The 22,057-nt window shown below is 34.7% G+C and overlaps 3 protein-coding genes across 3 annotated transcripts; 1 reads left to right on the forward strand and 2 right to left on the reverse strand.

Annotated features, from left to right (window-relative positions):
• Positions 1 to 3,662: 3,662 nt before the first annotated feature.
• On the reverse strand, positions 3,663 to 4,337 carry LOC145957518 (uncharacterized). The gene is made up of 2 exons (XM_083073791.1): positions 3,888 to 4,337; positions 3,663 to 3,770 (listed from the first exon to the last, which is right to left on the reverse strand). Exons 1-2 carry the CDS (start codon positions 4,335 to 4,337, stop codon positions 3,663 to 3,665), a joined length of 558 nt encoding a protein of 185 aa, XP_082929917.1.
• Positions 4,338 to 9,513: 5,176 nt separating this feature from the next.
• Positions 9,514 to 12,680, reverse strand: LOC109795918 (wax ester synthase/diacylglycerol acyltransferase 4). The gene is made up of 5 exons (XM_020355485.3): positions 12,285 to 12,680; positions 11,290 to 11,865; positions 10,347 to 10,700; positions 10,057 to 10,194; positions 9,514 to 9,779 (listed from the first exon to the last, which is right to left on the reverse strand). The coding sequence occupies exons 1-5, from the start codon at positions 12,468 to 12,470 to the stop codon at positions 9,618 to 9,620; spliced, it is 1,416 nt and encodes a 471-aa protein (XP_020211074.1). The 5' UTR covers positions 12,471 to 12,680; the 3' UTR covers positions 9,514 to 9,617.
• A 5,174-nt stretch (positions 12,681 to 17,854) lies between these two features.
• On the forward strand, positions 17,855 to 20,219 carry LOC145957519 (uncharacterized). The gene is made up of 2 exons (XM_083073792.1): positions 17,855 to 18,103; positions 20,007 to 20,219. The coding sequence occupies exons 1-2, from the start codon at positions 17,855 to 17,857 to the stop codon at positions 20,217 to 20,219; spliced, it is 462 nt and encodes a 153-aa protein (XP_082929918.1).
• Positions 20,220 to 22,057: the final 1,838 nt, after the last annotated feature.

Consider the following 22,057-nt stretch of genomic DNA (forward strand, 5'->3'; position numbering starts at 1 on the left):
GGTAAAATGAATCACATAAAACGTATCACATAAAACGTATGTAACAGTAATATAATCGTAAGGGGTTAGAATTGGGTAACCTTTGTTAGGTTGAAATTGAGTAACCTTTATTAACTCTGGCTCAGACTTGGCCAAATGTGTTGAATAATTTTACTATTAACATTGGCTCAGACTTGGCCAAACACGTTGACATAGGCTCAAACTTGGCCGGCTGTAATTGAGTAGCTATAAGGCTCAGACTTGGCCAATATGAGTTACATCAGCTCAGACTTGGCCGAATTGAATTGAGTAACTATGAGGCTCAGACTTGGCCAATTTTAGTTACATTGGCTCATACTTGGCCGAGTTTGTTAATATTGAATGAATTTCCAGTAATTCCTGGGGCAAAGGCTGTAAAAGCTAAATGGAATGAGAGAGTAAGAAATAAGTCAAAAGAGGAGAGAATGTCTATTATAAGATTGGATATCCATGTCAATTACATCTCTCCTACTGCCCTAGGTATGCCTCGTTAAAACCCCTTCAGCCAAAACCCCTTTTTTTTATCTGGGAAAAAAGACTGAAGTGGGAAAAAGAGTACAATACCTGGGTTTACACATTTCAGCTATAATAGAATTTCAAATGAGTAGCGTTCCAAGTTCTTGGGATGACTTTTCCATCCAATTCTATCAGTCTATATGCACCATTGTGCAAACATTCCGAGATTCAGAAAGGGCCCTCCCAATTAGCTGCGAATTTCCCCGTTGACGTGTCTTTTCTAGCTTCTCCGACAGCTCTCCAAAAAAAGTCCCCTTCTCGGAATGATCTCGGCTTAAGCTTGGAATTGTATCTCCGAGATGCTCTGAGCTTGCATGCCTCCTCTTGAACTCGGGCGCACTCTCTGGTTTCATCTATGAGGTCGAGATCAGTTCTCAAGGTTTTTGTATTTTGAGTTGTATCAAAAGTTAGCCGTCGGTGACTCGGCTCCCCGACCTCTACAGGTATCATAGCATCAGACCCATAAGTTAACTTATATGGGGTTTCTTGAGTGGTAGACTGTAGTGTGCAATGATAGGCCCATAAAACGCCAGGTAGCTCTTCCACCCATTCTCCTTTGGATGAGCCAAGTCTTTTTCTGAGTTCTCTAAGGATAACCTTATTGGCAGCTTCAACTTGTCCATTTGTTTGTGGGTGCTCAACCGAAGTAACTTTGTGACTGATTCTGAGCTGCCTTAAGAATTGCTCAAACTTTTTGTCAACAAACTATTTTCCATTATCAGTGGTTATGACATGAGGTAAGCCATATCTACAGATAATTTTTTTCCATGTAAACCTTTGGACATTGGCTGATGTGATCTTAGCGAGGGCCTCAGCTTCGATCCATTTTGTGAAGTAATCGATGCCAACTAATAGAAACTTTAGTTGACCTTTGGCTACTGGAAAAGGACCAAGGATATCCATCCCCCACCAAGCAAAGGGCCATGCTGACTGCATCGAACGTAGAGTTGTGGGAGGTAACTGGTGTAGATTGTCGAAATCTTGGCAGGCTTTGCATTTCTGCACATATGACTTATAGTTTGATCTTATAGTTGGCCAGTAGTATCCAGCTCGGATAACTTTGGCTACCATGGACCGAGCTCCAGAATGCATGCCACAAATTTCGCGGTGGATCTCATCCATTACATAGTTGGCTTGATCTGTGTCTAAGCATTTAAGGAGAGGCATGGAGAAGCCTTGTTTGAACAATTCATCCGCTTCAATTGTAAAGTGGCATGATTTGTTTTTAACTTTGGAAGCTTCGACTTTGCTATCCGGTAAGATCCCATCTTTAAGATATTTCCAAATGTCGGCCATCCACCCTGCTGATATGAGTTGTTGGCAAAAATTGCTGTAACTTGGAAACTAGGGGCGGCTATAGTTTCTTGAATGATGGTCTTATGTTGGCCAGGGCGCTTAGTGCTAGCGAGCTTGGATAACAGGTCGGCCCTTTCATTCTGAGCTCTTGGGATGTGCTCAATCTAGAAACTAGCAAAGAAAGATGTCAGCTGAGATACCATAAGATTGTACCTTTGAAGTTGGGGTTCCTTAGTCTGATATCTTCCTCCTACTTGTTCGGTGATCAGCTTGGAATCACTGCAACATTTTAGCCTTTTCACACCAACGTCTTTGGCCAATGTTAAACCTGCCAACAGAGCCTCATATTCAACCTGATTATTAGTAGCTTTGAAATCAAATTTTATAGCAAGTTCAAGCATCATGTCGTTTGGTCCTTCAAGAATAATGCCAGCACCGCTGCCTTTCACATTGGAAGATCCATCCACATGCAAGGTCTAGATTTGTTCATCCATTGGTGGAACGGGGGTGAGCTCGGCTACAAAGTTGGCCAGAGATTGGGCTTTTAGTGGTCCTCGACTTTCATACTTTATGCCATACTCGGAGAGCTCGACTGACCAGGTTATCATTCGCCCGGCCAAGTCAGGCTTTCTGAGTATCTGCTTGATAGGGTAATCCGACTTCACAATAATTTGATGACTTTGGAAATAGGGACGAAGTCGGCGAGATGAAACTACCAATGCCAAGACCAGCTTCTCTATGGTCTGATATCACCTCTCGGTATCTTGTAATACCCGGCTGATGAAGTATATGGGAGTTTTCTTTTTGTCATTCTCTTGTACCAGTGCTGAGCTAATAGCGTTGTCGGCCACTATAAGGTATAGTAGAAGATCAGCTTGGTAGGTCGGTTTGGATAAGATGGGGGGAGCTGACAAGAATTGCTTGAAGCTGGTGAAAGCTTGTTCACATTGGTCACTCCAACAGAATTCTTTTGGCTTTTTGAGTAGATGGAAGATAGGCTTGGCCTTTTCTGCCAGCTTCGGAATAAACCGAGATAGTGAAGCAAGTCTTCCTGCCAACCTCTGTACCTCTTTGTGATTTTTGGGACTTCTCATATTGATCAATGCCTGACATTTGTCAAGATTTGCTTCAATGCCACTACAAGTAATCATGAATCCCAAGAATTTGCCTCCATGAACTCCGAAAACACATTTTTCGGGGTTTAATCTCATGTTGTGCTTGCGGATTTGCTTGAAAATCTCCTCCAGATCTCAGACATGATTGTCAGGGGACTTTGTCTTGATGACCATGTCGTCAACATACACCTCGAGATTACGGCCGATCTGATTGGCGAAGACCTTATCCATGAGTCTTTGGTAGGTGGCTCCTGCATTCTTGAGTCCAAAGGGCATGACATGGTAACAATAATTGGCTTGTTCCGTGATAAAGGCAGTGTGCTCCTCATCTGGAGGGTACATCAAGATTTGGTTATACCCCGAATAAGCATCCAGAAAACTGAGCATAGCATACCCTGAAGCTCCGTCCACCAATCTGTCAATACTGGGAAGTGGGTAAGCGTCTTTTGGACAAGCCTTATTCAGATTGGTGTAATCAAAACACATACGCCATTTGCCATTGGATTTTTTAACCATTACCATATTGGCTAACCAGGTGGTGTATTTGATTTCTCTAATGAACCTAGCGTTCAGAAGCTTTTGCGTTTCGGCCTTGACAGCTTCTCTTCTTTCGTCGCCAGTCTTTCTTTGCTTCTGAGATATAGGTCGTGCCTCTCTATGGATAGCTAACCTATGACAAATGAAATTGGGATCTATCCCAGGCATGTCTACACTACTTCATGCAAAGAGATCAGGATTTTCAGTAAGAATTGTCATGATTTTACCTTGGACATCAAGATCAATGTGCTTGGCAATCTTGGTGCACTGGTTTGGCTTCTTGCCGATCTGAAATTCAATCAACTCGTCAATGGGATTAGGCCACTAATCATGCATATCGATTCGGGGATCTAAGTCAGTCATTTCCCTTGCACCAATGTGAGCAATGATAGAGGAAGTTGGCACCTCAGGTTGACGATTTGGGGGTGTAATCTTCAAACTTTCAGCGTAGCATTTTCTTGCAATTTGTTGATTGGCTTTTACAGCTATTATGTGTCCATTTGTGCCTGGGAACTTCATAGTTAGATGAGGCGTTGACACAACTGCTCCTAATTGATTCAACGTTGGTCTCCCGATAAGGATGTTATAAGAGGTGACAGCGTCAACCAACAAATATTTCACCAGGATTCTCCTTGAGTTCTGAGTTGTACCAAAAGATGTTAGTAATTCAATGAAACCACGAGTATGAACTCGCTCACCTGCGAAGCCGACGAGAGACTCGGAGTATGGTTGAATCATGTTATGAGGAATGTCAAGCTTCAAGAAGGTCGGCCAATATAGAACATCGGTGGAACTACCTTGGTCAATCAACGTTTTTTGGACTTCCCAATTGGCCACCTCGACTGAGATGACCATTGGATCATCTTGGTTCAAACTGATACCTTCATAGTCCTCATCCGTGAAATAATAGGAGGGGTTGGTGTTTCTGACTTAGATCCCGAGTTATGGCAATTGCTGACGTTTTGGACAGTGCGTAGATGTCACTTCCTGGCCGAGTTGGAACTTCCTCCTCCTGCAAACCCTCCTGAGATGGTGTGGATAACTCCACGTATGTTGTTTCCTTCTGAGGATTTGTCCATATGTTGAGGATCAGCGCTGTTTGTGCTTGGTTTGCTTTCCTCGCGTGTATTTGCTTGATGATACTGACCTTGTTCAGATCATCCTTGATAATTCTGATATCGGCCAGGAAATCGGCCACGTCCCCTTCCGCGTCCTCGGAAGCCCCCGCGAGAAGCTTGGCCGCGTTGGATATATTGTCCAAGTTGGCCAGCTTGAATGAGTTCTTCAATTCGATCTTTGAGGCTCCAGCATTCTTCTGTTGTGTGTCCGTAATTTCTATGATAACGGCAATGCTTGCTCTTGTCAGCGTTGACTGGATTGTGTGCCGGTGGGGGTAAAGAGATCAAATCTGCATGGTTAGCTTCCTCCAAAATGTTAACACGAGGAGCATTAAGAGGTGTGTAGAATTCATACCTAGGACCTCGTGATTGACGATGTCTTTTTGATCTCTGGTCAGTATGAGCCTTTGAGCTTTCCCTAGTACTAGACTCGCCCTTAGTGGTGAGGCTGTCACGGACAGAGTTACGGAACTCGGCGTGCTCCTCCATTTGAATATATCCAGCTGCACGGGCTCTGAGTTCATCCATGCTTGCAGGTTGATGCCGGCAAAGACTGTCAACAAATGGCCCAGGTTTGAGCGCCATAAGCATGGAATGAAGGGCAACCTCCGGGTTAAGATTACGGATTTTTATGGAAACGTTGGCAAAACGTTCCATGAAATGTCTTAAAGACTCATTATCTTGTTGTCGCAAATTTGAAAGGGCAGCCGATGTGATATGATGGGGCCTGCTAGTGGCATACTGGGCAGAAAAAAGGCGTACCAAGGTGTTGAAGTTGTCAACCGATCTGGATGGTAGTTGGGTGTACCAGCTAAGAGCAGCGCCTTTGAGGGAAGTTGGAAATACGCGGCACATGATGGCATCGTCGTTTGTGTAAAGGTTGATTTGAGTGATATAGGCGTCGATGTGCTCGTCGGGGTCTGTAGTGCCATCGTATCGGTCAATGTTCAACGGCTTCCAAGAGGTTGGAAGGGGAACCTCCATAATTCCATCAACAAAGGGGTGTCGACGAACCGAGTGGTGATCGTCAACTGGACGACTGATATGGGTGTGTTCGGAACGATGAGTCCGAGTTGGGTTTGATGGATAAGTAGGATCTGGGGAAGAGTGATGTTCCTCGGCGGCAGGGGAGACATGACTAGCATGATGTGTGTGCGGTTGATGTTGTTGCCATTGAGTTCTGAAAGCGGCATGCTCAGCGCGCATTTGTTGGAGATCGGCTTCATGCTGCTTACGAAGATTCTCCATTGCTTCTGCATGTTGTTGTCTCATCAATTCTATCTGCTCGAGTAACCGTCGTAGAACTGGGTTGTCTTCCATATTTGATGTGTTTCTTTGTGCTGTACTCGTCGCTGTATTGGCTTGGCTTCGGGTTGAAACCATAAGGATGACAGAGGAAAAATTTTACCAGGCCCTCCTTCTAGCGCCAAATGTACTTACACGAATCAGGTCGGACCCTTAATTCGGATAAGTCATCTCCCTGGCTTTGGTCTTGCCGAGCTCCCACGGAATTGGTTGCTAGGGTGATCTTCTCTTCTCCGGTCTCCTCGTTCGAGCGTCTTGGAAGTACTTGCAAAAAGGACTCCGAAGATCAAGTCAGTTGCCTTTTCCAATATCGTGTATTGCTTATATCGTTACCTATCGTGGTCTCCCGAGTAACCCTGGTGTAACTGCTGTATGGTTATCTTCCGAGAATCCTCCTCGGTTAAGTCATGTTCAATGTTGTTAATGTGCCGAGGTTGCCGAGGTGTATCACCAATCTCTCTTATTTCATGTGACACCTCAGCATTAAACGTATACTTTAGTTTGACTAAATGATCACCCCGGTCAAGATTGTCTAATGAGCTCGGTTGAGCTCGGCCTTGAGCCGGGGTGGTACAGTATCTATGGACTTAGTTGTAGTTATGTATGATATTCTTAAGAAATTTCATCTTATTTGGTTAATGGATAAGCTTACCAAGTTTGCTCATCTTGTACTTATGAACATTAGACATTTCTTGGAGAGATTGATAGAGTTGTACATCAATAAGGTAGTGAGTACTACATGGGAATTAGAAAGCAAGATGCGAGAAACTTATCCATTTTTGTTTTCAGGTAAATTTCGGGGACGAAATTTCTAAAAGGAGGGAAAAATTGTAACACCCCGAATTTTCTACTAATACAATGTTAATTATTATTTATTTTCATATATTTATTTTAGTTAATTAAAAGAGGTTTTTATAAAATATTGTAAAAGGTTTTTAATAATTTAAATTATTTATAAATTTTTTTATAAAATTCTGACTTTTACGCCGAAACGAGCTGTTTCAAAAGTGGAACGGGCCGTTCCAAACAAAAAGAAATATACTATTTTTGAAGCAGCAGAACGGGTCGTTCCAAAAGTGGAACGGGCCGTTCCAAAGTAGAAAAGAGGCCAATTTTGATTTCTCCATAACGGGCCATTCCTAAAGGAAAACAGGCCATTCCGGAATTCTAAAAATACCTAGAAAGTTAAGTTGGAAATGGGTCGTTCTGCTTATGGTCAATCAGTGTTAACACGAACCCCAGAACGGGCCGTTCTAATTTTAGAACAGGCCATTCTGATTTTAGAACTGGCTGTTCTAGTTGAAAAATTTGCCTACATTCGAAGGCTCCGAAACGGGCCGTTCTGAATTCAGTACAGGCAGTTCCGGGTATCCCTGAATGCCTATAAATAGGAGGCATGGGCTGTGAAAAAATATAACATCCAGAGGTGAAAATTTAGAGAGAGAGAGAGAGAAAGAGAGGGAGAGAGAGAAAGAGATAGAAAGAGGGAAAGAGAGGAAAAATGAGTAGGAAAAAGGGTCTTGAAGTTTTTACGCAGATGTTCTAAGGTAAGGGGAGGAGAACTTTATCTCTTTAAAATTTTATATACTATTATGTTTATTTATCTATGTTATTTTTTATGTATATTTATTTAGTCGGGTGTCCCTAACCTCATTTATTTGCTTAATCTATGATTATTTTTTTTATCCATAATAATTATTAAGGTGTTCATATTTTATATTGTTTAATTATTTTATAATGATTGTCATATTTATTTTATATCATTGGTACTCTTAATATATTCTTTTTACATAAATATATTTATTGTAAATATATTTATAATCAACTATGATATAATTGTGATATCTTGGACTCGTCTTGTTGTTATTTCTTCACGTATTTATGAAGATAAATATTATTCTATGGTCATAGAAGATAAAGTTTGAATTATTTGTAGCTGGAGGTTTGACCTTGGGGATTTAAATGAGTAAGGAATAAAGGTGAAATATCCTCTTGTTGGTTAAAGTGAAATATCCTTTTGTTGGTTGGTATTATTATGATGCTCATTTATCCTGACTAGTCACTACATGTATAATTCAAATTTTATTGTATCATGAAAATATAATATATGATCTGTATATATATTTATATATATATATATATGTTTAATATTGATTATAAATAATTTTGTGTATTCTTTTGAATTATTGTATTTATTGGATATTGTTCTTACTCCTCCCTTTTCTTTGTTTTTAAAATTTAATATATTATAACATAGATGGATCTACCGGATATACCAGGTCCTTTTACAGTTGTTATTACTGCTGTCCTACTTGGGAGAAATTGGAATATGGAGGCTATTTAATGAATCTGTTATAATTTTATTTGCCAACCATATTATTTCAATTTGTAAATTTTTCCACTATCAATGTAATTATTGTAATAGAAGTGAAAGAAATAAATAATGAGTAAAATAGTAAATTATTGTAACTATTTTAGAACGATATGTCATGTAATAAGTTTACAAAATATTCTTTTTCTTTATCTTTATCTTCATTAAAAAAAATATTGTTAATGATATTATTGCAAAAATATTATAAAGAAAATATATAATTATTGTTATATAAATCGGGCGTTACAATTTGCATTTATTACACTAAGTGAATAATTTATTTAAACGTCAAAATACTTTTTGTAAGTGCACTCCCTAGACGTGGACAGACAACCAACTCAAAGAGTGAAGAGAAATGAAGTCACTGACAAGGAATAGAGAGGAGTATCTTATTACAGGTACAATTATCGATTGTCATGTAACTTTGATATCTCTATATTTCTTAACACTACCAAATAAGATTAGTTGATTAAGATGATTCAAAAAAAAATCCCGAATAAATGAGGAAATAGGTGTTAATGAGGAGGAAAAAATTAAAGAAGAAAGAAACAAATTGAGATGGACGGATGAGATTCTGCCGAACAGGAATCCTGAACCTGTTGAGTGGAAAGGAATTTATTTTCCCTTTTCAGCTAATTAAACTACCATTGCAACGGGTAGAAGTTTCCGGGCTTTTTTTATTTTTTTTTTAGAATGGACAATAGTTTAAATTAGGGATGTGAAAAAAAATCAACCATCTAAACTTATTTATAACTAATCCGATTCATATTAAAAATTTTATTTATTTCAAAATTTTTTAACCAATTAACTTTACAAAATTAGTTTAATATCTAATCTATATTTCCAAAATGAAAATTTTAATTTATTTATTATTTTACAAAAATGATCATATATAAATATAGAGTAAATAATCACACTTAATCAAATTGATCTAATTTTATATAAAAAAAATATAATATATCAAATAAAGAATTGATCTAATTTTAAAAAATATAATTTATATTTTTAAAAAATAAATTAAATTTACTTTATAAAAAAAATTAATTAATTGATCCACTTTTATTTATAAAAAAAAAAAGTGGACGATTGAATTTGCATTGAATTTTTCAAAAATCCAATCTAACGGTACAAAATAAGAAAGAGAGAAGAAGGTGATCCTGTCTATTAATTTCCATAATACACACGACAAATATAGTAGACAAAAGCTACTAAAGCGTTGATAAATCCCGAGAAATAATAAGATTGCAAATTTGTATCTCTCTATTATCGTAATAATTAAGCAGTTCCAATTATCCAAACCAAATATTATAATTTTAACCTTCTGCTTTTCTGAGGTACACACTAATGTTTGGGTTGGTGAGGAATTTCCAGAGCTGCTTGGAGAATTGTCTGAAATGCACTTTGCATGCATGACTTCAATTTCTGTTCGTCTATGAAGCCCTTTTCCGTTTTGAGGGTAACTCTTAGCACTCCCATGTAGCTCATAATTGAAATGACTAAACTCTGCAAATACAATTAAATAATATTAAATATAGTTCTTATGTACATAACCAAGTGAAGGAACAAAGAACTTTAATTCCTTCTTAAGCCAAAATAAACGAGAAAGCCTTCTTAAAGTGTCCTTTCCAATTGTCACTATTACAAAAGTACAACATTTATTGTATTTAAAAGAAAAAAAGAAAGAGTCAATTTATTTCTTTTACCTTAACTCACCCCTCTTCAATTCAGATTCCCACAGATTGATTTCATTAGTTAAAAAAATGAAAGAAATTGAGGATACCTCAGGTCCACCGGCCAATGTGAAGTACAAGCCTTTGACAGGATGGTTAACCAAAGACATTTGTTGTACTGGTCCAACCAAGTTTGAAATCACGACACTTGATTTTGACAATGTGCCACGAATGCGTTTGGCTACTGCCTGCAACGAAAACAACTAACTTAACACTTGTACCATTCTGATTCAAATGCTCATATTCGTTACTTAAGAAGCACTCGCAAATTATTGGTAGGAAAACATAATTAATATTTAATAACATCTTGGTCAAATTGAATTTAGCCAAATGTACAAACCTCTTGTCCCCTCAATTTTCCCTCTATCTCCAAAAGTGTCCCCGTGAGGACAATACCTAAAGATTGTTTCTTCCTCTTGATTGTATTATGCGATTTCCAAATAAATTCTAGAGGGTTTGAATTTCCGGTTTCATTTAATTTCGGTATTGGAACATGCAAGAAGGTAATTTTGTTCCCCCATGGACCGTTGGCCTTAGTGTTGAGCATATCATTGACTGACTGGTAACCTTCAATGTTTCTCGTATTCAGTAATACCAATGCCGTGGAGTGTGAGGTCTTTGATTCCGAGTTCATGTCTTGCATATATAATCGAATCCCATAGAAGACAATTCCGGTTATCACATCGTTTATAGTCTGCAATTAGATAGAATCACATGCAAATTAGGAAACAAGAACAGATCGATCGGTGCAATTAATAAGTTCAGCCAAATTTTCAGGCTAGTAAACCAAAAAAAAAATTATTAAATAGGTTGTGAACTATTTAAGATTAATGATATAAGTCTCCAAACAATTTCTTTTATTTGGGCCCTTTCATCATGTTTGTTTTTAATTAATGAAAACTAACCCTAAGAACTTACATTTTTTAGTTTAGGTACTCAATCAAAAACTATAGTTCAGAAAATTAATTAAAAATTCTAAAATAATTTATAGATTTAGTAGCTAATTTAACCTTAAAAAGTTAGAAATTAACTAAAAATATTTGCCAAACATACACATAATCTAATGTCAAAACGCAACCAAGAAAAGTGTGTGCTAGCTGTTCATCCAAGACATACAAAGAAAGCAAAAAGTATTAATTGTGTGTCAATAGTTGACTGATGCCGCGTAACTTCATGGATATATTTATTACTGACAAGTTGGTGATCCAATAACCTACTTGTCATATATAGTCTCAGGGTTAAAGTCAAAGATAAAATTCAACAACCAAAATTTGTTTTCATACCACTCCAAGCCTGGATTTGATGTCTTTGATATGGTCAATGGAGAATGTCATGCTTGATATGGAAATTGGCTGAAAGTCGGCTCCTTCATCTCCGAACCTTATTGGTGTTTTATCATCACTAATGATGCTACTCTTCAATACACTCCATCCACAATCCGAGACAGTATTGCAGGCAGAGGACAACATCGAAGAAAATTTTCTGCAAAAGCTTTTAGGGGAAGAATGTTCTTGTTTAGATTGTTTGAGAGAAGGAAAGGACAAGGGAAGAGAAGGGTCATCAGCTCGTTGTAGACAAGAAAGAAGTGCACCCATGAGAGAATAGCCATCTCCAAGTGCATGGTGAAGCTTAAATATTACACTGCTAGATGCATCATTTGTGGGGTAATTGATTATGTGAACTTCCCACAAAGGTCTGCTTTGTGGTAATTGCTCCATTGCTATGCTTGATAAATAATCATGAAAATGTTTGTCATACAATTCCACTGTTTTGCCTTCGGGGAATATGGGAATGTTCACATGGTCTTTCAAGTTTACATCAACTTGCTTCCATCGTTTCTTTCCATCTTTATCTTGGACCTGATTTCATAACAAGAAGATAAACATGAATACGATGATCAGACTTGTTAAACTAAACTTCTTAAAAAAAATAAATTTATAGAACTCATTCAACCTTATAAAATAAGGATTCATTTTCACTTATATACACTATTATAACATTATCAATAGTTGGTGTAGGATCTTCAACAAAACAATGAAACTTGGTAGTTATTACTTAATGATGCTATCTATTGATATAAGTAAACAAATATGCAACAAAGGATACAAAGCAAAATTATAATGCAACGTGCATACAAAACTACCTATAGAAACTAACTAATTAATAGCTTTGTGGAATTAAAATTGTGTTGCGTTTTGATCTTGTTATAGACAGAGACAATATCGTATTCTTATATTTAAATGAAAGAATATAATAAGGGAAGCAAAAGAGAGAGAACCATGATGGAGGAGAAGCGTGGATTGATGGGAAGGAAAACATCTCTAAGAAGAGCATATGTTTGCAAGTCATATATTGGAACTTCGAATTCCAAAACTGCAATAATGTATATGCATAGCACCGAGCTGTTGAAGTATTGTCCCACAGGACTAACTGGATCTGTTTGCTCCTCTTTTTGGTGTTCCATAGTGCTGGTTAAGTTTTATGATTTGAGAATTAAGGGGGAAATGAAACCATATATATAGTACATAGAACGAAGGTGAGGACGAAAAGCAAGCTACAGAGGCGTGCCAGAGATTGTGGTTGTTTACCTTTAAAATTGAATAACTGGTTTTGCTGAGTTCGATAAGAATGGTAACACAAGAATGACAGATTCAGAGCAATACTAAGAACCAGAAATTTAACTTCCATATCTTTATAATTTTTTTTTTTTCATCCCTGGAGTATCCACCGCTGATAAGCGTGACTAATCTACTCCTCAAGCATGGATCAATCCCTATCGCTGAATCACACGTTTAAATTTTCCATATCTTTATAATAAGTTTATGTATATTTTTTAAATTATGATTCTATGTACCTCCAACTAATCTATAGTATATATAAAAAGAATAACTTTGTAGTAATTATTTTCTTTCAAAACTGGAACAAATTTTTTTTTTTAAAGTTTAACAACTTCTTCCCTTAATTTTTTTTTCTTCTTAAAAGCTATCTTTAGAAGTTTATGTTAATTAAATCATATCCTTTCAAAATATCTATATTTTTATATATCTAATTTACAAATATATATGATTTCAAAAATATAAATAAGAAATTTTATATATAAATTATTACATTATATTACAAAATATTATATTTACTATATTTGATATTATTTTTAAAATATGTAAAACGAACACCTTTGTCACATGTTTTTCATTAAAACATATAAAAATAAAAAATTTATTCTAAAAAATAAATAATTAAAGAATTAGATAAGAATATTATTTAATATATTTAATATGATTAAATATTAATGAATACTACATTAATGTTTCATTTTTAATTACTAATTAAAAAAATTTATTAATTATTAATACTATTTTATTTAAAATTCAAATAAAAATTAAATTTTAAAATTTGGAAAGATAAGAAAACTTTCCACAACGATGAAACATGATGTAATCTTAATAATAAAAATTTGGACAGAAAATACATAAATATATTTTTAATGTAATTCATTATTAATGACTATTCCATTTAAAATTCAAATAACAATATGATAGAATAAAAATATGAAGGAGACAACTTTTTGAAACTGCTTTTCCTTAAAACTTTTTTTTTATCACAAAATATATATAATTTATAAAATAAAATAAAAATATTTTCTGCAAAATTATATTCCAAATAAAAAATAAAAATATTAATGTAAAAAAAATTCACAAAATTTACATAAGAAAAATGTAAAATGAACAGTTTTTATCATTTTTTTTTCTCCAAAACTTTTCGTTAAAACATATAAAAGTAAACATTTTATTCTAAACCGTACATAATTAGAGAATTAGATTAAAATTATTTGTATTTAATATTTTTAATGTAATTAAATATTAACAAATGCTACATTAACATTTTATTAATTACTAATTATCTCTGGTAAATATCTATTGATAATTACTGACGGATATATCTATAAGAAATTATCCACAGATATTTTAGAAATTTAATTAGTATTGTTTAAAATTCATATTTGACCTCTCAAGAGTTTATTTCACGACACTTCACTTTTCAGCGTACTTTGTCTTACTTGGATACTTTTTGAGAAACGTCCCAGAAGGTTACTCTGCCCTAAATTACTTCAAGTCAAATATGCTTAACCGTAAAATTCTAATGAGATAAGCTAATGAAAAGTAAATGCATTTTGTTAGTATAGGTAATACAAATTAATTTCTTTAAGTCATCCCTCATCCCTAACTATACAGTCTCATATTTGTACAATCTCTGGATCCCTCTTATTCTGGTATATTTAGACTATTATAAAAATATAATAATATATAATAATTATATTATATTTAATTATATTAACCAATAATAATAATTATATTATATTTAATTAATCTTTATATGTATATATACTTACTTTTATAATTAACAATCTACTTATTTATATTTAAATTTTAATATTATGATACAATTTAAATTACTAATTATAAATTTAAAAGTTTAAATAATAATTTATATATTTTAAAATATTATTTTTATAATTTATAATGATAATATAATTTATAAAATTATAAATATTTATTTATTACATATTTATAAATTAAATTTTAACATTTTAAATAAATTATTAATTAACTTAATATATTTATTTATCTTAAATCTAAGATATAAAATTCAAAAAATGAATTTATCCTTGTTTTATTTATTAATTATCAATGATAAATAAAATACTAATTTATAATCTTATCTAATTATATCATAATATTTTCATATCAAATTTAAAACCAGATATTAGTTATACAAAAATATCAAGATCATATAGTAAATTGTCAATAGGATTCTAGTTAAATAATTTAAAATAATTAACTTTAAACTATATTTTTAGTAAATAATTTATTTCAAAACTAATCAATTTTTCTCTATATTAATTATTAGAAAAATTTAAGAACTTTTAATTTAACATTTGGATCGATGAAATTCAACATACACCATAAGTTATTGAGCGGAATATAACTTTATCAAGAGTTACTTTGTGAATCATTTGATTCCTCCTCTCTCTCTCTCTCTCTCTCTCTCTCTCTATATATATATATATATATATATATATATATATAATTTACTAATCTTTTTTATGTAACAATTTATTAGAGTATATATAGACATATTTAAAATTTTATTGATATTTTCTAATATATGATTGTCAATTTTAATCATCTTTATTATTACCAAACAGAATATTAAACATTTTTTATAGATCAAATTTTTGACAGATTATTAACCATTTTTGACAGATATTCCATAAAAAATCTCTTATCAGAAATCATAAAATTTTTGACAAATCATTATCTGTTAGTAACATTCCGTCAGAAAATTTTCATTTAAGCATCTGTCAAAAATTTTCGTCAAAAATTCTTACATTTTTGACAAATATAAATTCGTTGGAAATATTCTGTTGATAATATAACTTTTCCATGAATTTTTTTTTGCTGGTAAAATCCTTCAGAAATATAAATTTTTCGATAAATTTGTATTTATAAAAAATTATCTGTCAGTAAAATTAGTCGAAAATATAAATTTTTCGATAGATTTTGTATCTGTAAAAAATTATTTGTCGGTAATATAACTTCTCCTACAATTTTTTTTCATTGAAAATATAAATTTTTTCAACTTATTTGTATCCGTCAGAAATTATCCATCGGTAATTTGCATTTTTCTTATAGTGAGACAACAATAGTTGATTGCTTAGGTGTGCTACTTAGACTTGTGGTGAGGAATTTTCACTCTTGGCAAGCAGACCAAGTTTCGTTGTAGTAATTTGATATCGTCCTCGAGAATTTGGTGATACTAGTAATTTCCTTTCTTGTTTACAGAGAACATGAATGAAATGTTGATTTAAATTTATAATAAAGAAAATAAAAGCAATAGTATAAATTTAATAGAAAACTTTATATGAGAAAGAGATTGGATTCAAATGTACTTTCTAACACCTTTAATCTTCATCAAATAAATATGATTCCAATTCTATTACTTCCACGTTCAATAATTAACTCAATCAGATTCTTCAAAATTGAGTCCTAAGGTGATTAATCCTAAACATGATTCCTCTATGATTTAAGATTAACACCTTGCATTAAGAATGATAACTTGAACAACAATGGCTAATAAAATCAAGTCTATTCCTAGAACAAGAGATTGTTAGGTGATTAATTCAGTTTAGGCTTTTGAAAATGTTTCCCAACAGAATTCAAAAACCTAATATCATAAAATGGGTGATCAAACCGGATTAAGAATTAAAAGAAGAATCAAATACAAGTAATAGAATTGAATATCATATAAATCTAAGAAGAAATAGAGTTAATAGTTACACTGAATCCAACCCAAGAGAAACTAGCCGCTCATGGTGAGGGCCATAGCAAATAAAAAGATGAGATTACACAATAGAAGAGAAGGAGTGAAGATGTGTCCTTGTTCCCAAGCAATCCAATCTTCAAATATGATCTTCACGCTCTCCTATTCTCCTGGGTTTTCTTTCTCTATTTTTCTTTCGTTCCCGTTTATCCCCCTTCTTTCGTTCCTTTTAATCCCTTAAATATGTTTTGTCGAGGGGAAAGTTGGGATTTTTAACCCAAGACTACAACTCTGGATGTGTGACTGCGGCTCTAGAAGTACTTCAAGACAAAGAAAGCTCCAAAGTTGTAGCTATAGACTAGGGGCCATAGCTCTGAAATTCTAAACTGCCTAGAATGTTCTATTTCCCAAGACTAGAGCTATGGCATCATAGCTAAAGCTTCAACTCTCTGAAATGCTTCTTTTTGGTTCATGCTCTATGGTTGTAGCTTTGGTTTTGGAGCTATAGCCTTGGATTTCCAACTTCATCAAAATCTACACAAAAGAGAAATATTTTCAATCAAAGAAACTACACTCTTGTAACTCCTTAGATTAATCTTAATTTATCTATTTAGGGGTCAAATACAACAAAAATTACTTACATATCTCCCAAAAAGAGTGCCAAATCAAGGATAAAATATATGTAGCACTTATCAACTCAAAGGTCAAGTACTACTGTGACACCTTCTACCCCATATACATATTACACAATAAATATAAAGTATATTTTCTAAGTAAATAAAACTTTCTTAATTGAAACAAAGTTCCAAAACACATAGATAGAGAGTTCACATTCATATTTCATAAATCGTAGTCTAATGCGAAAGTGATGACAAAATAAAATATTAGTCTTTCTAAAACACAATAACAATAATAAAATTTCTATGCTAATCCTAACTAAGTCCCGATGTCACATGTCCTATCAAAGCACACCCCACAATGAGACTTAAACCTCATCACCAACATCTTCATGCTGATGATCACTTCCAACACAATAAAAATACACATAGAGAAAATATTGAGTAACATTTAGTAAAACTGATGCAAATATTTAGATGCAAATATTGAGTGTTCTACATTGTTTTTAGTAAAAGCGATGTAGTATTGAATATGTGGTGGAAATTTTTTAAATAATTATAAATAAATCTACATCGGTTCACCTAATAACCGATGTAATATTGAGAAGCTGACCTACGCAAGAGTCCTCTCTCCGTGAAGAAGTGTTTCATTTTCGCTTTGGGTATATGATTCTCTCTACTCTCATTTCACCAAATACAAAGCCCAAACCCTCCCTCAGCATCGTTCCATTCCGTTCCGCCACCTTCATCGTTTAGGTTACCTTCAATCAGAGCCTCACAAAACGACCATGCGTTTCGCACTCCACCAAACCCTAAACCCTCGTCTCCTCTTATCCAAACCCTAACCTCATTCTTCTCCCCCCTCGTCGAAACCTCATGCATCGTCGTCGCTGCCATCACTTTCTTCTTCATGCGCTTCCATGCGCCCGTCTTCGCCGCCTCGCTCTCGCTGTCACTGCAGGTCGAGTTCGCGGAGGAGGTTGACCTAGAAGCAGAGAGAGCTCTTGAAGAGCGCCTCACCACCAATCTTGACGACACCGACATGCTCCACGCGCTCATGGAGTGCAAAATCAGAGCCCGCAAGATCGAGGAAGCGATGGCAGTTCTAGACCGTTTGATTGAAGTCGAACTGGAGGAGTACGAGTGGCCACTGCTGAAGGCAAACATGCACATCTACAACGACGAATGTAACGACCCACCCTAGGCCGTCACATCTAGAACTAACCAAAGATAAATAATATATATATAAAAGAAAATAGAATAAGGGTCAGCTACGCTAGAGTGTAAATATACAATAACATATAAAATTGTTTCTAAAATATGTATAACATAATTTTATAGTAGAGTCATCCTCAGTAAGGTTATACAGTAATCCAAAAAGGTAATATAATTATAACGTCATGAAGACATCAAAACAAGACACCCTAGGTGCTGGTCAAGCTCTAAACCTAGCCACTTCTCAAAGCAGCTATCCAAAAGACTCCTTGCTATCCCAAGGCCTCACACCTGATCTGCTCCCCCACATAGTGAGATCATCACAATCCACATCATGGAAATATAAGGGTTAGCACATATAAAACCAATCATAGTACATCTTAATAAAATATCATTAAACAGATATTTATCCATAGTATTTATCCAGACCAACAAGTCATTTCCAAGTTAAGTATAGACCAATCCAAAATATAATGTATACACATCCATGCCAATGCATACATATTTTATGATAATAAAGAATCCATAACCAATGTATACAATCCATACCATATGTATACATATTCCACATCCAAAACAAAGTCACACCACTGTATAATCCATGATGTAACCAACACATCCAAACCAAATGTTGGCCTCAACACAATCCAAACCAAGTGTTGATACGGTGAAACATGTCATCAACCCATGTCTCACACCTAACCTCTCATGGAAAATATACAGTTGGATTATGTCGTCACGTAACCCTGGTGCGTGGGGCCACCTCATCCATCGTTATGACTCGGCCTAGACCCATACCGGTAGCAAATAGAATACTTAGAGGAGTACTTCAGAATCTACCTAACATCTGAAGTGGTTTATTATATAATCCTTGGAAAAGTTTCATATTGGAATCCTCACTATGGAATTCCCAAATTCCATATTTTTCCAAAGATTATATCCTGATCTCACCAAGAGATCTCCCAATCCATACCATAATTTTACTCCTCTAAGTCCTATTTACTTTTCCAAATCACATACACATAGCATATTCCATAATTATATATAAACATAACCATAACCATGCCAAATTGTCAATATAATAATAATATAAATAATTAAATATCCAAAACAATCATCAATTGATCCAATTTATACTATGTGAAATGAAAATCTCCACATAAAATAACATATTAAAATTATACTATTCCTATCATGCTCATATGTACTAGATTAATTTTATAAGCACTACCCTTACTTGGAAAAGAAAAATCTGAAACTAGGGCAGAACCTCATCCTCTCCTTCCTATTTTTCTTTCCCCTGGCAGAACCTCTTTCTCTGGATTTCTCTTTCTCTCTCCTCTTTTCTTTCCCTTCCTCTCTCTTTCTTTCTCTCTCTCTCCTCTTTCTCTCTCTAGGACCTTCTCCCAAAATCCACCTTTTCCAACACCCCCAACCCCCTATTTATAGAGTTCTGCCTGCCTAACCCGGAACGGCCCGTTTCAAAAAGAGGAACGCCCGTTCTGGGCCCGAAAAGGTTACGTAAGTTTTAGAACTGGAACGGCCCGTTCCGAGACTCATCCAGAACGGTCCGTTCTCCTTCCGAAACGGCCCGTTCTCCCTCCAGAATTGCCCGTCCTAAAATTAGAACGGCCCGTTCTCCCAGTTGGAACGACCCGTTCTGGACCCGTTCCCAAATTAAAATTTAGTGTCTTTTTATTGCTTGGAACGGCCCATTCCAATTTTGGAACAGCCCGTTCCACGTTACCCATTTACCCCTCTAACTTTAATAAAATTGCAAAAATGCCATTAATAAAAATTACAAAAATACCCCTTTAAAAAATGATTATTACAACGAACACACTCAGGCACAGAACCTGTTCGAGGAAATACTCAAGCGAGACCCGCTCCGCGTGGAGGCCTTCCACGGCCTCGTGATGGCGACTTCGGAGTCCAACGAGCCTCTCAGAGTGTTGCTGAGGAAAGTGGAGGAGGCGCTTGAGGCGTGCAAGAAGCAGAACAGGGATTCCGACGTGAGGGACTTCAAGCTATTGATTGCAAACTTTATTAGTGTCTTATAGGTTTGTGTGAATTGAAAACTTGGAATAGAAGTATTTGGAGAATTTGGTTGTTAAAATGCCTTTTTCGTTGTTTATTTAGTTTGGTACAAATTGGGGTCACCAGCCGCGCACCTTCATTTGTGATGATTTCATTAATCATTTGATTTGGCATCCTCTGTTGACTGAATTTTAGAATCATGGGGGATTGGGGAAGGTTAATTTTCTATGTCAGGGTGAAAGGTTCTATTTCTGTTCCTTTAGGTTTTGGTCAAACAAACTCATCACTTGGATTGAATTAGAAGTACTATTTAATTTATCTTTCCTTGAATAAGATGTTTATACATATTTGGATTGAATGTTGTTTTGGCTTGCAAAATGTTCAATTTTATAAAACACATGCCCTCCATCCACTTGAACAGGAAGTCCTATGTGGGAACAATGAGATTAGGAATGTAGAAGGGGAGATAAATCTACATCGGTTCACCTAAAACTAATGTAGATTAGGACATAAATCTACATCGATTTTGCTAAAAAAACGATGTAGATTTATGTCCTAATCTACATCGGTTCTCAGAACCGATGTAGAAATCTATATATTTTTTACGTCGCTCTATTCTACATCGATTTTAGAACCAATGTAGATGGTTTCACGGGATCGATGTAGAAAATGTATCTTGTAATAGTGGCAACACACACATTCGTAACAAATATCACACAAGTTACACATAACCAAGCACAACTCTCAAGTTATAGATACATTAGAATACATACACATTCACTTATCATGCAATAATGACTTGACTCATAAATACATGCATGCATGTTGCACCGGACAAAAGTTGCACATTTCTCTTTACTAGTATGCTACTAGAAAAACATACTTGAAAGAACATTCATTCATAAATACATCATTAGTGACCCAAGGTACACCTAGAATAGCTCAATACATCTTTGGCATGCGGCCTAAGTGGCACACATGGAATAACTCAATACATCACTAGCATGCGGCCTAAGCAACACACCTAGAATAGCTAAATATATCACTCGTGACTCAAGGTATACCTAGAATAACACAAACTATACCAAAAAATTATCCAACATCATACACATTTAACTCGTAATTCATAACATACGAAGCATAAAGGTCATAGACTTAACTTCATGATTTCACACATTTTCTGCAACCAACTAGTTAATATAATATTTCAATCAATCAGAGCACTCCAAATATTACCCAAAACATGCACGAATCCATAATCAATTTTACATATAATACCTCAAAATTCATCCAAAGATCATATCCCTAATTTCACTTCATAGGGCTTCTAACAGAAACCCACAAAGTACTTTAATTTATATCAAAAGTTTTTTATTTTCGAAATTAATATCATATTCACATTTAGCAATCATCAAGGAATACAACAGGAAACTCAAACATGAAAACAGAAAATATTCGAAAAGTGTCTATTTCTAAGAACATGCATCAAGCAAGGGATTGAGGCCAATCCCGCTACCAAACATATCCATTATTGAAATCGAACACATATGCACACTTAGAATCACATAAGGAACGCAACAAAACAATCAAAAAGAAAAACAGAAAACTTTCATAAAGTGTCTGTTCCTACACATCAGATAAAGGATTAGGGGCCTATTCTACTATCAAACATATCCAATATCAAAATTAAACACATATTCATACTCAAAATCATACAAGGAATGCAACAGAACAATCAAAAAGTAAAACAGAAAACATTCATAAAGTGTTTAGTTTCATAGGCATACATCAGGCAAAGGATTGAGGGTATTTTGCTATCAAATATATCAAATTTCAAAATTAAACACATATTAATACTTAG

This window comes from Cajanus cajan, chromosome 4 (genome assembly GCF_000230855.2).
Source record: "Cajanus cajan strain Asha chromosome 4, NIPB_CcT2T_4, whole genome shotgun sequence".
NCBI classification, from domain to species: domain Eukaryota; kingdom Viridiplantae; phylum Streptophyta; class Magnoliopsida; order Fabales; family Fabaceae; genus Cajanus; species Cajanus cajan.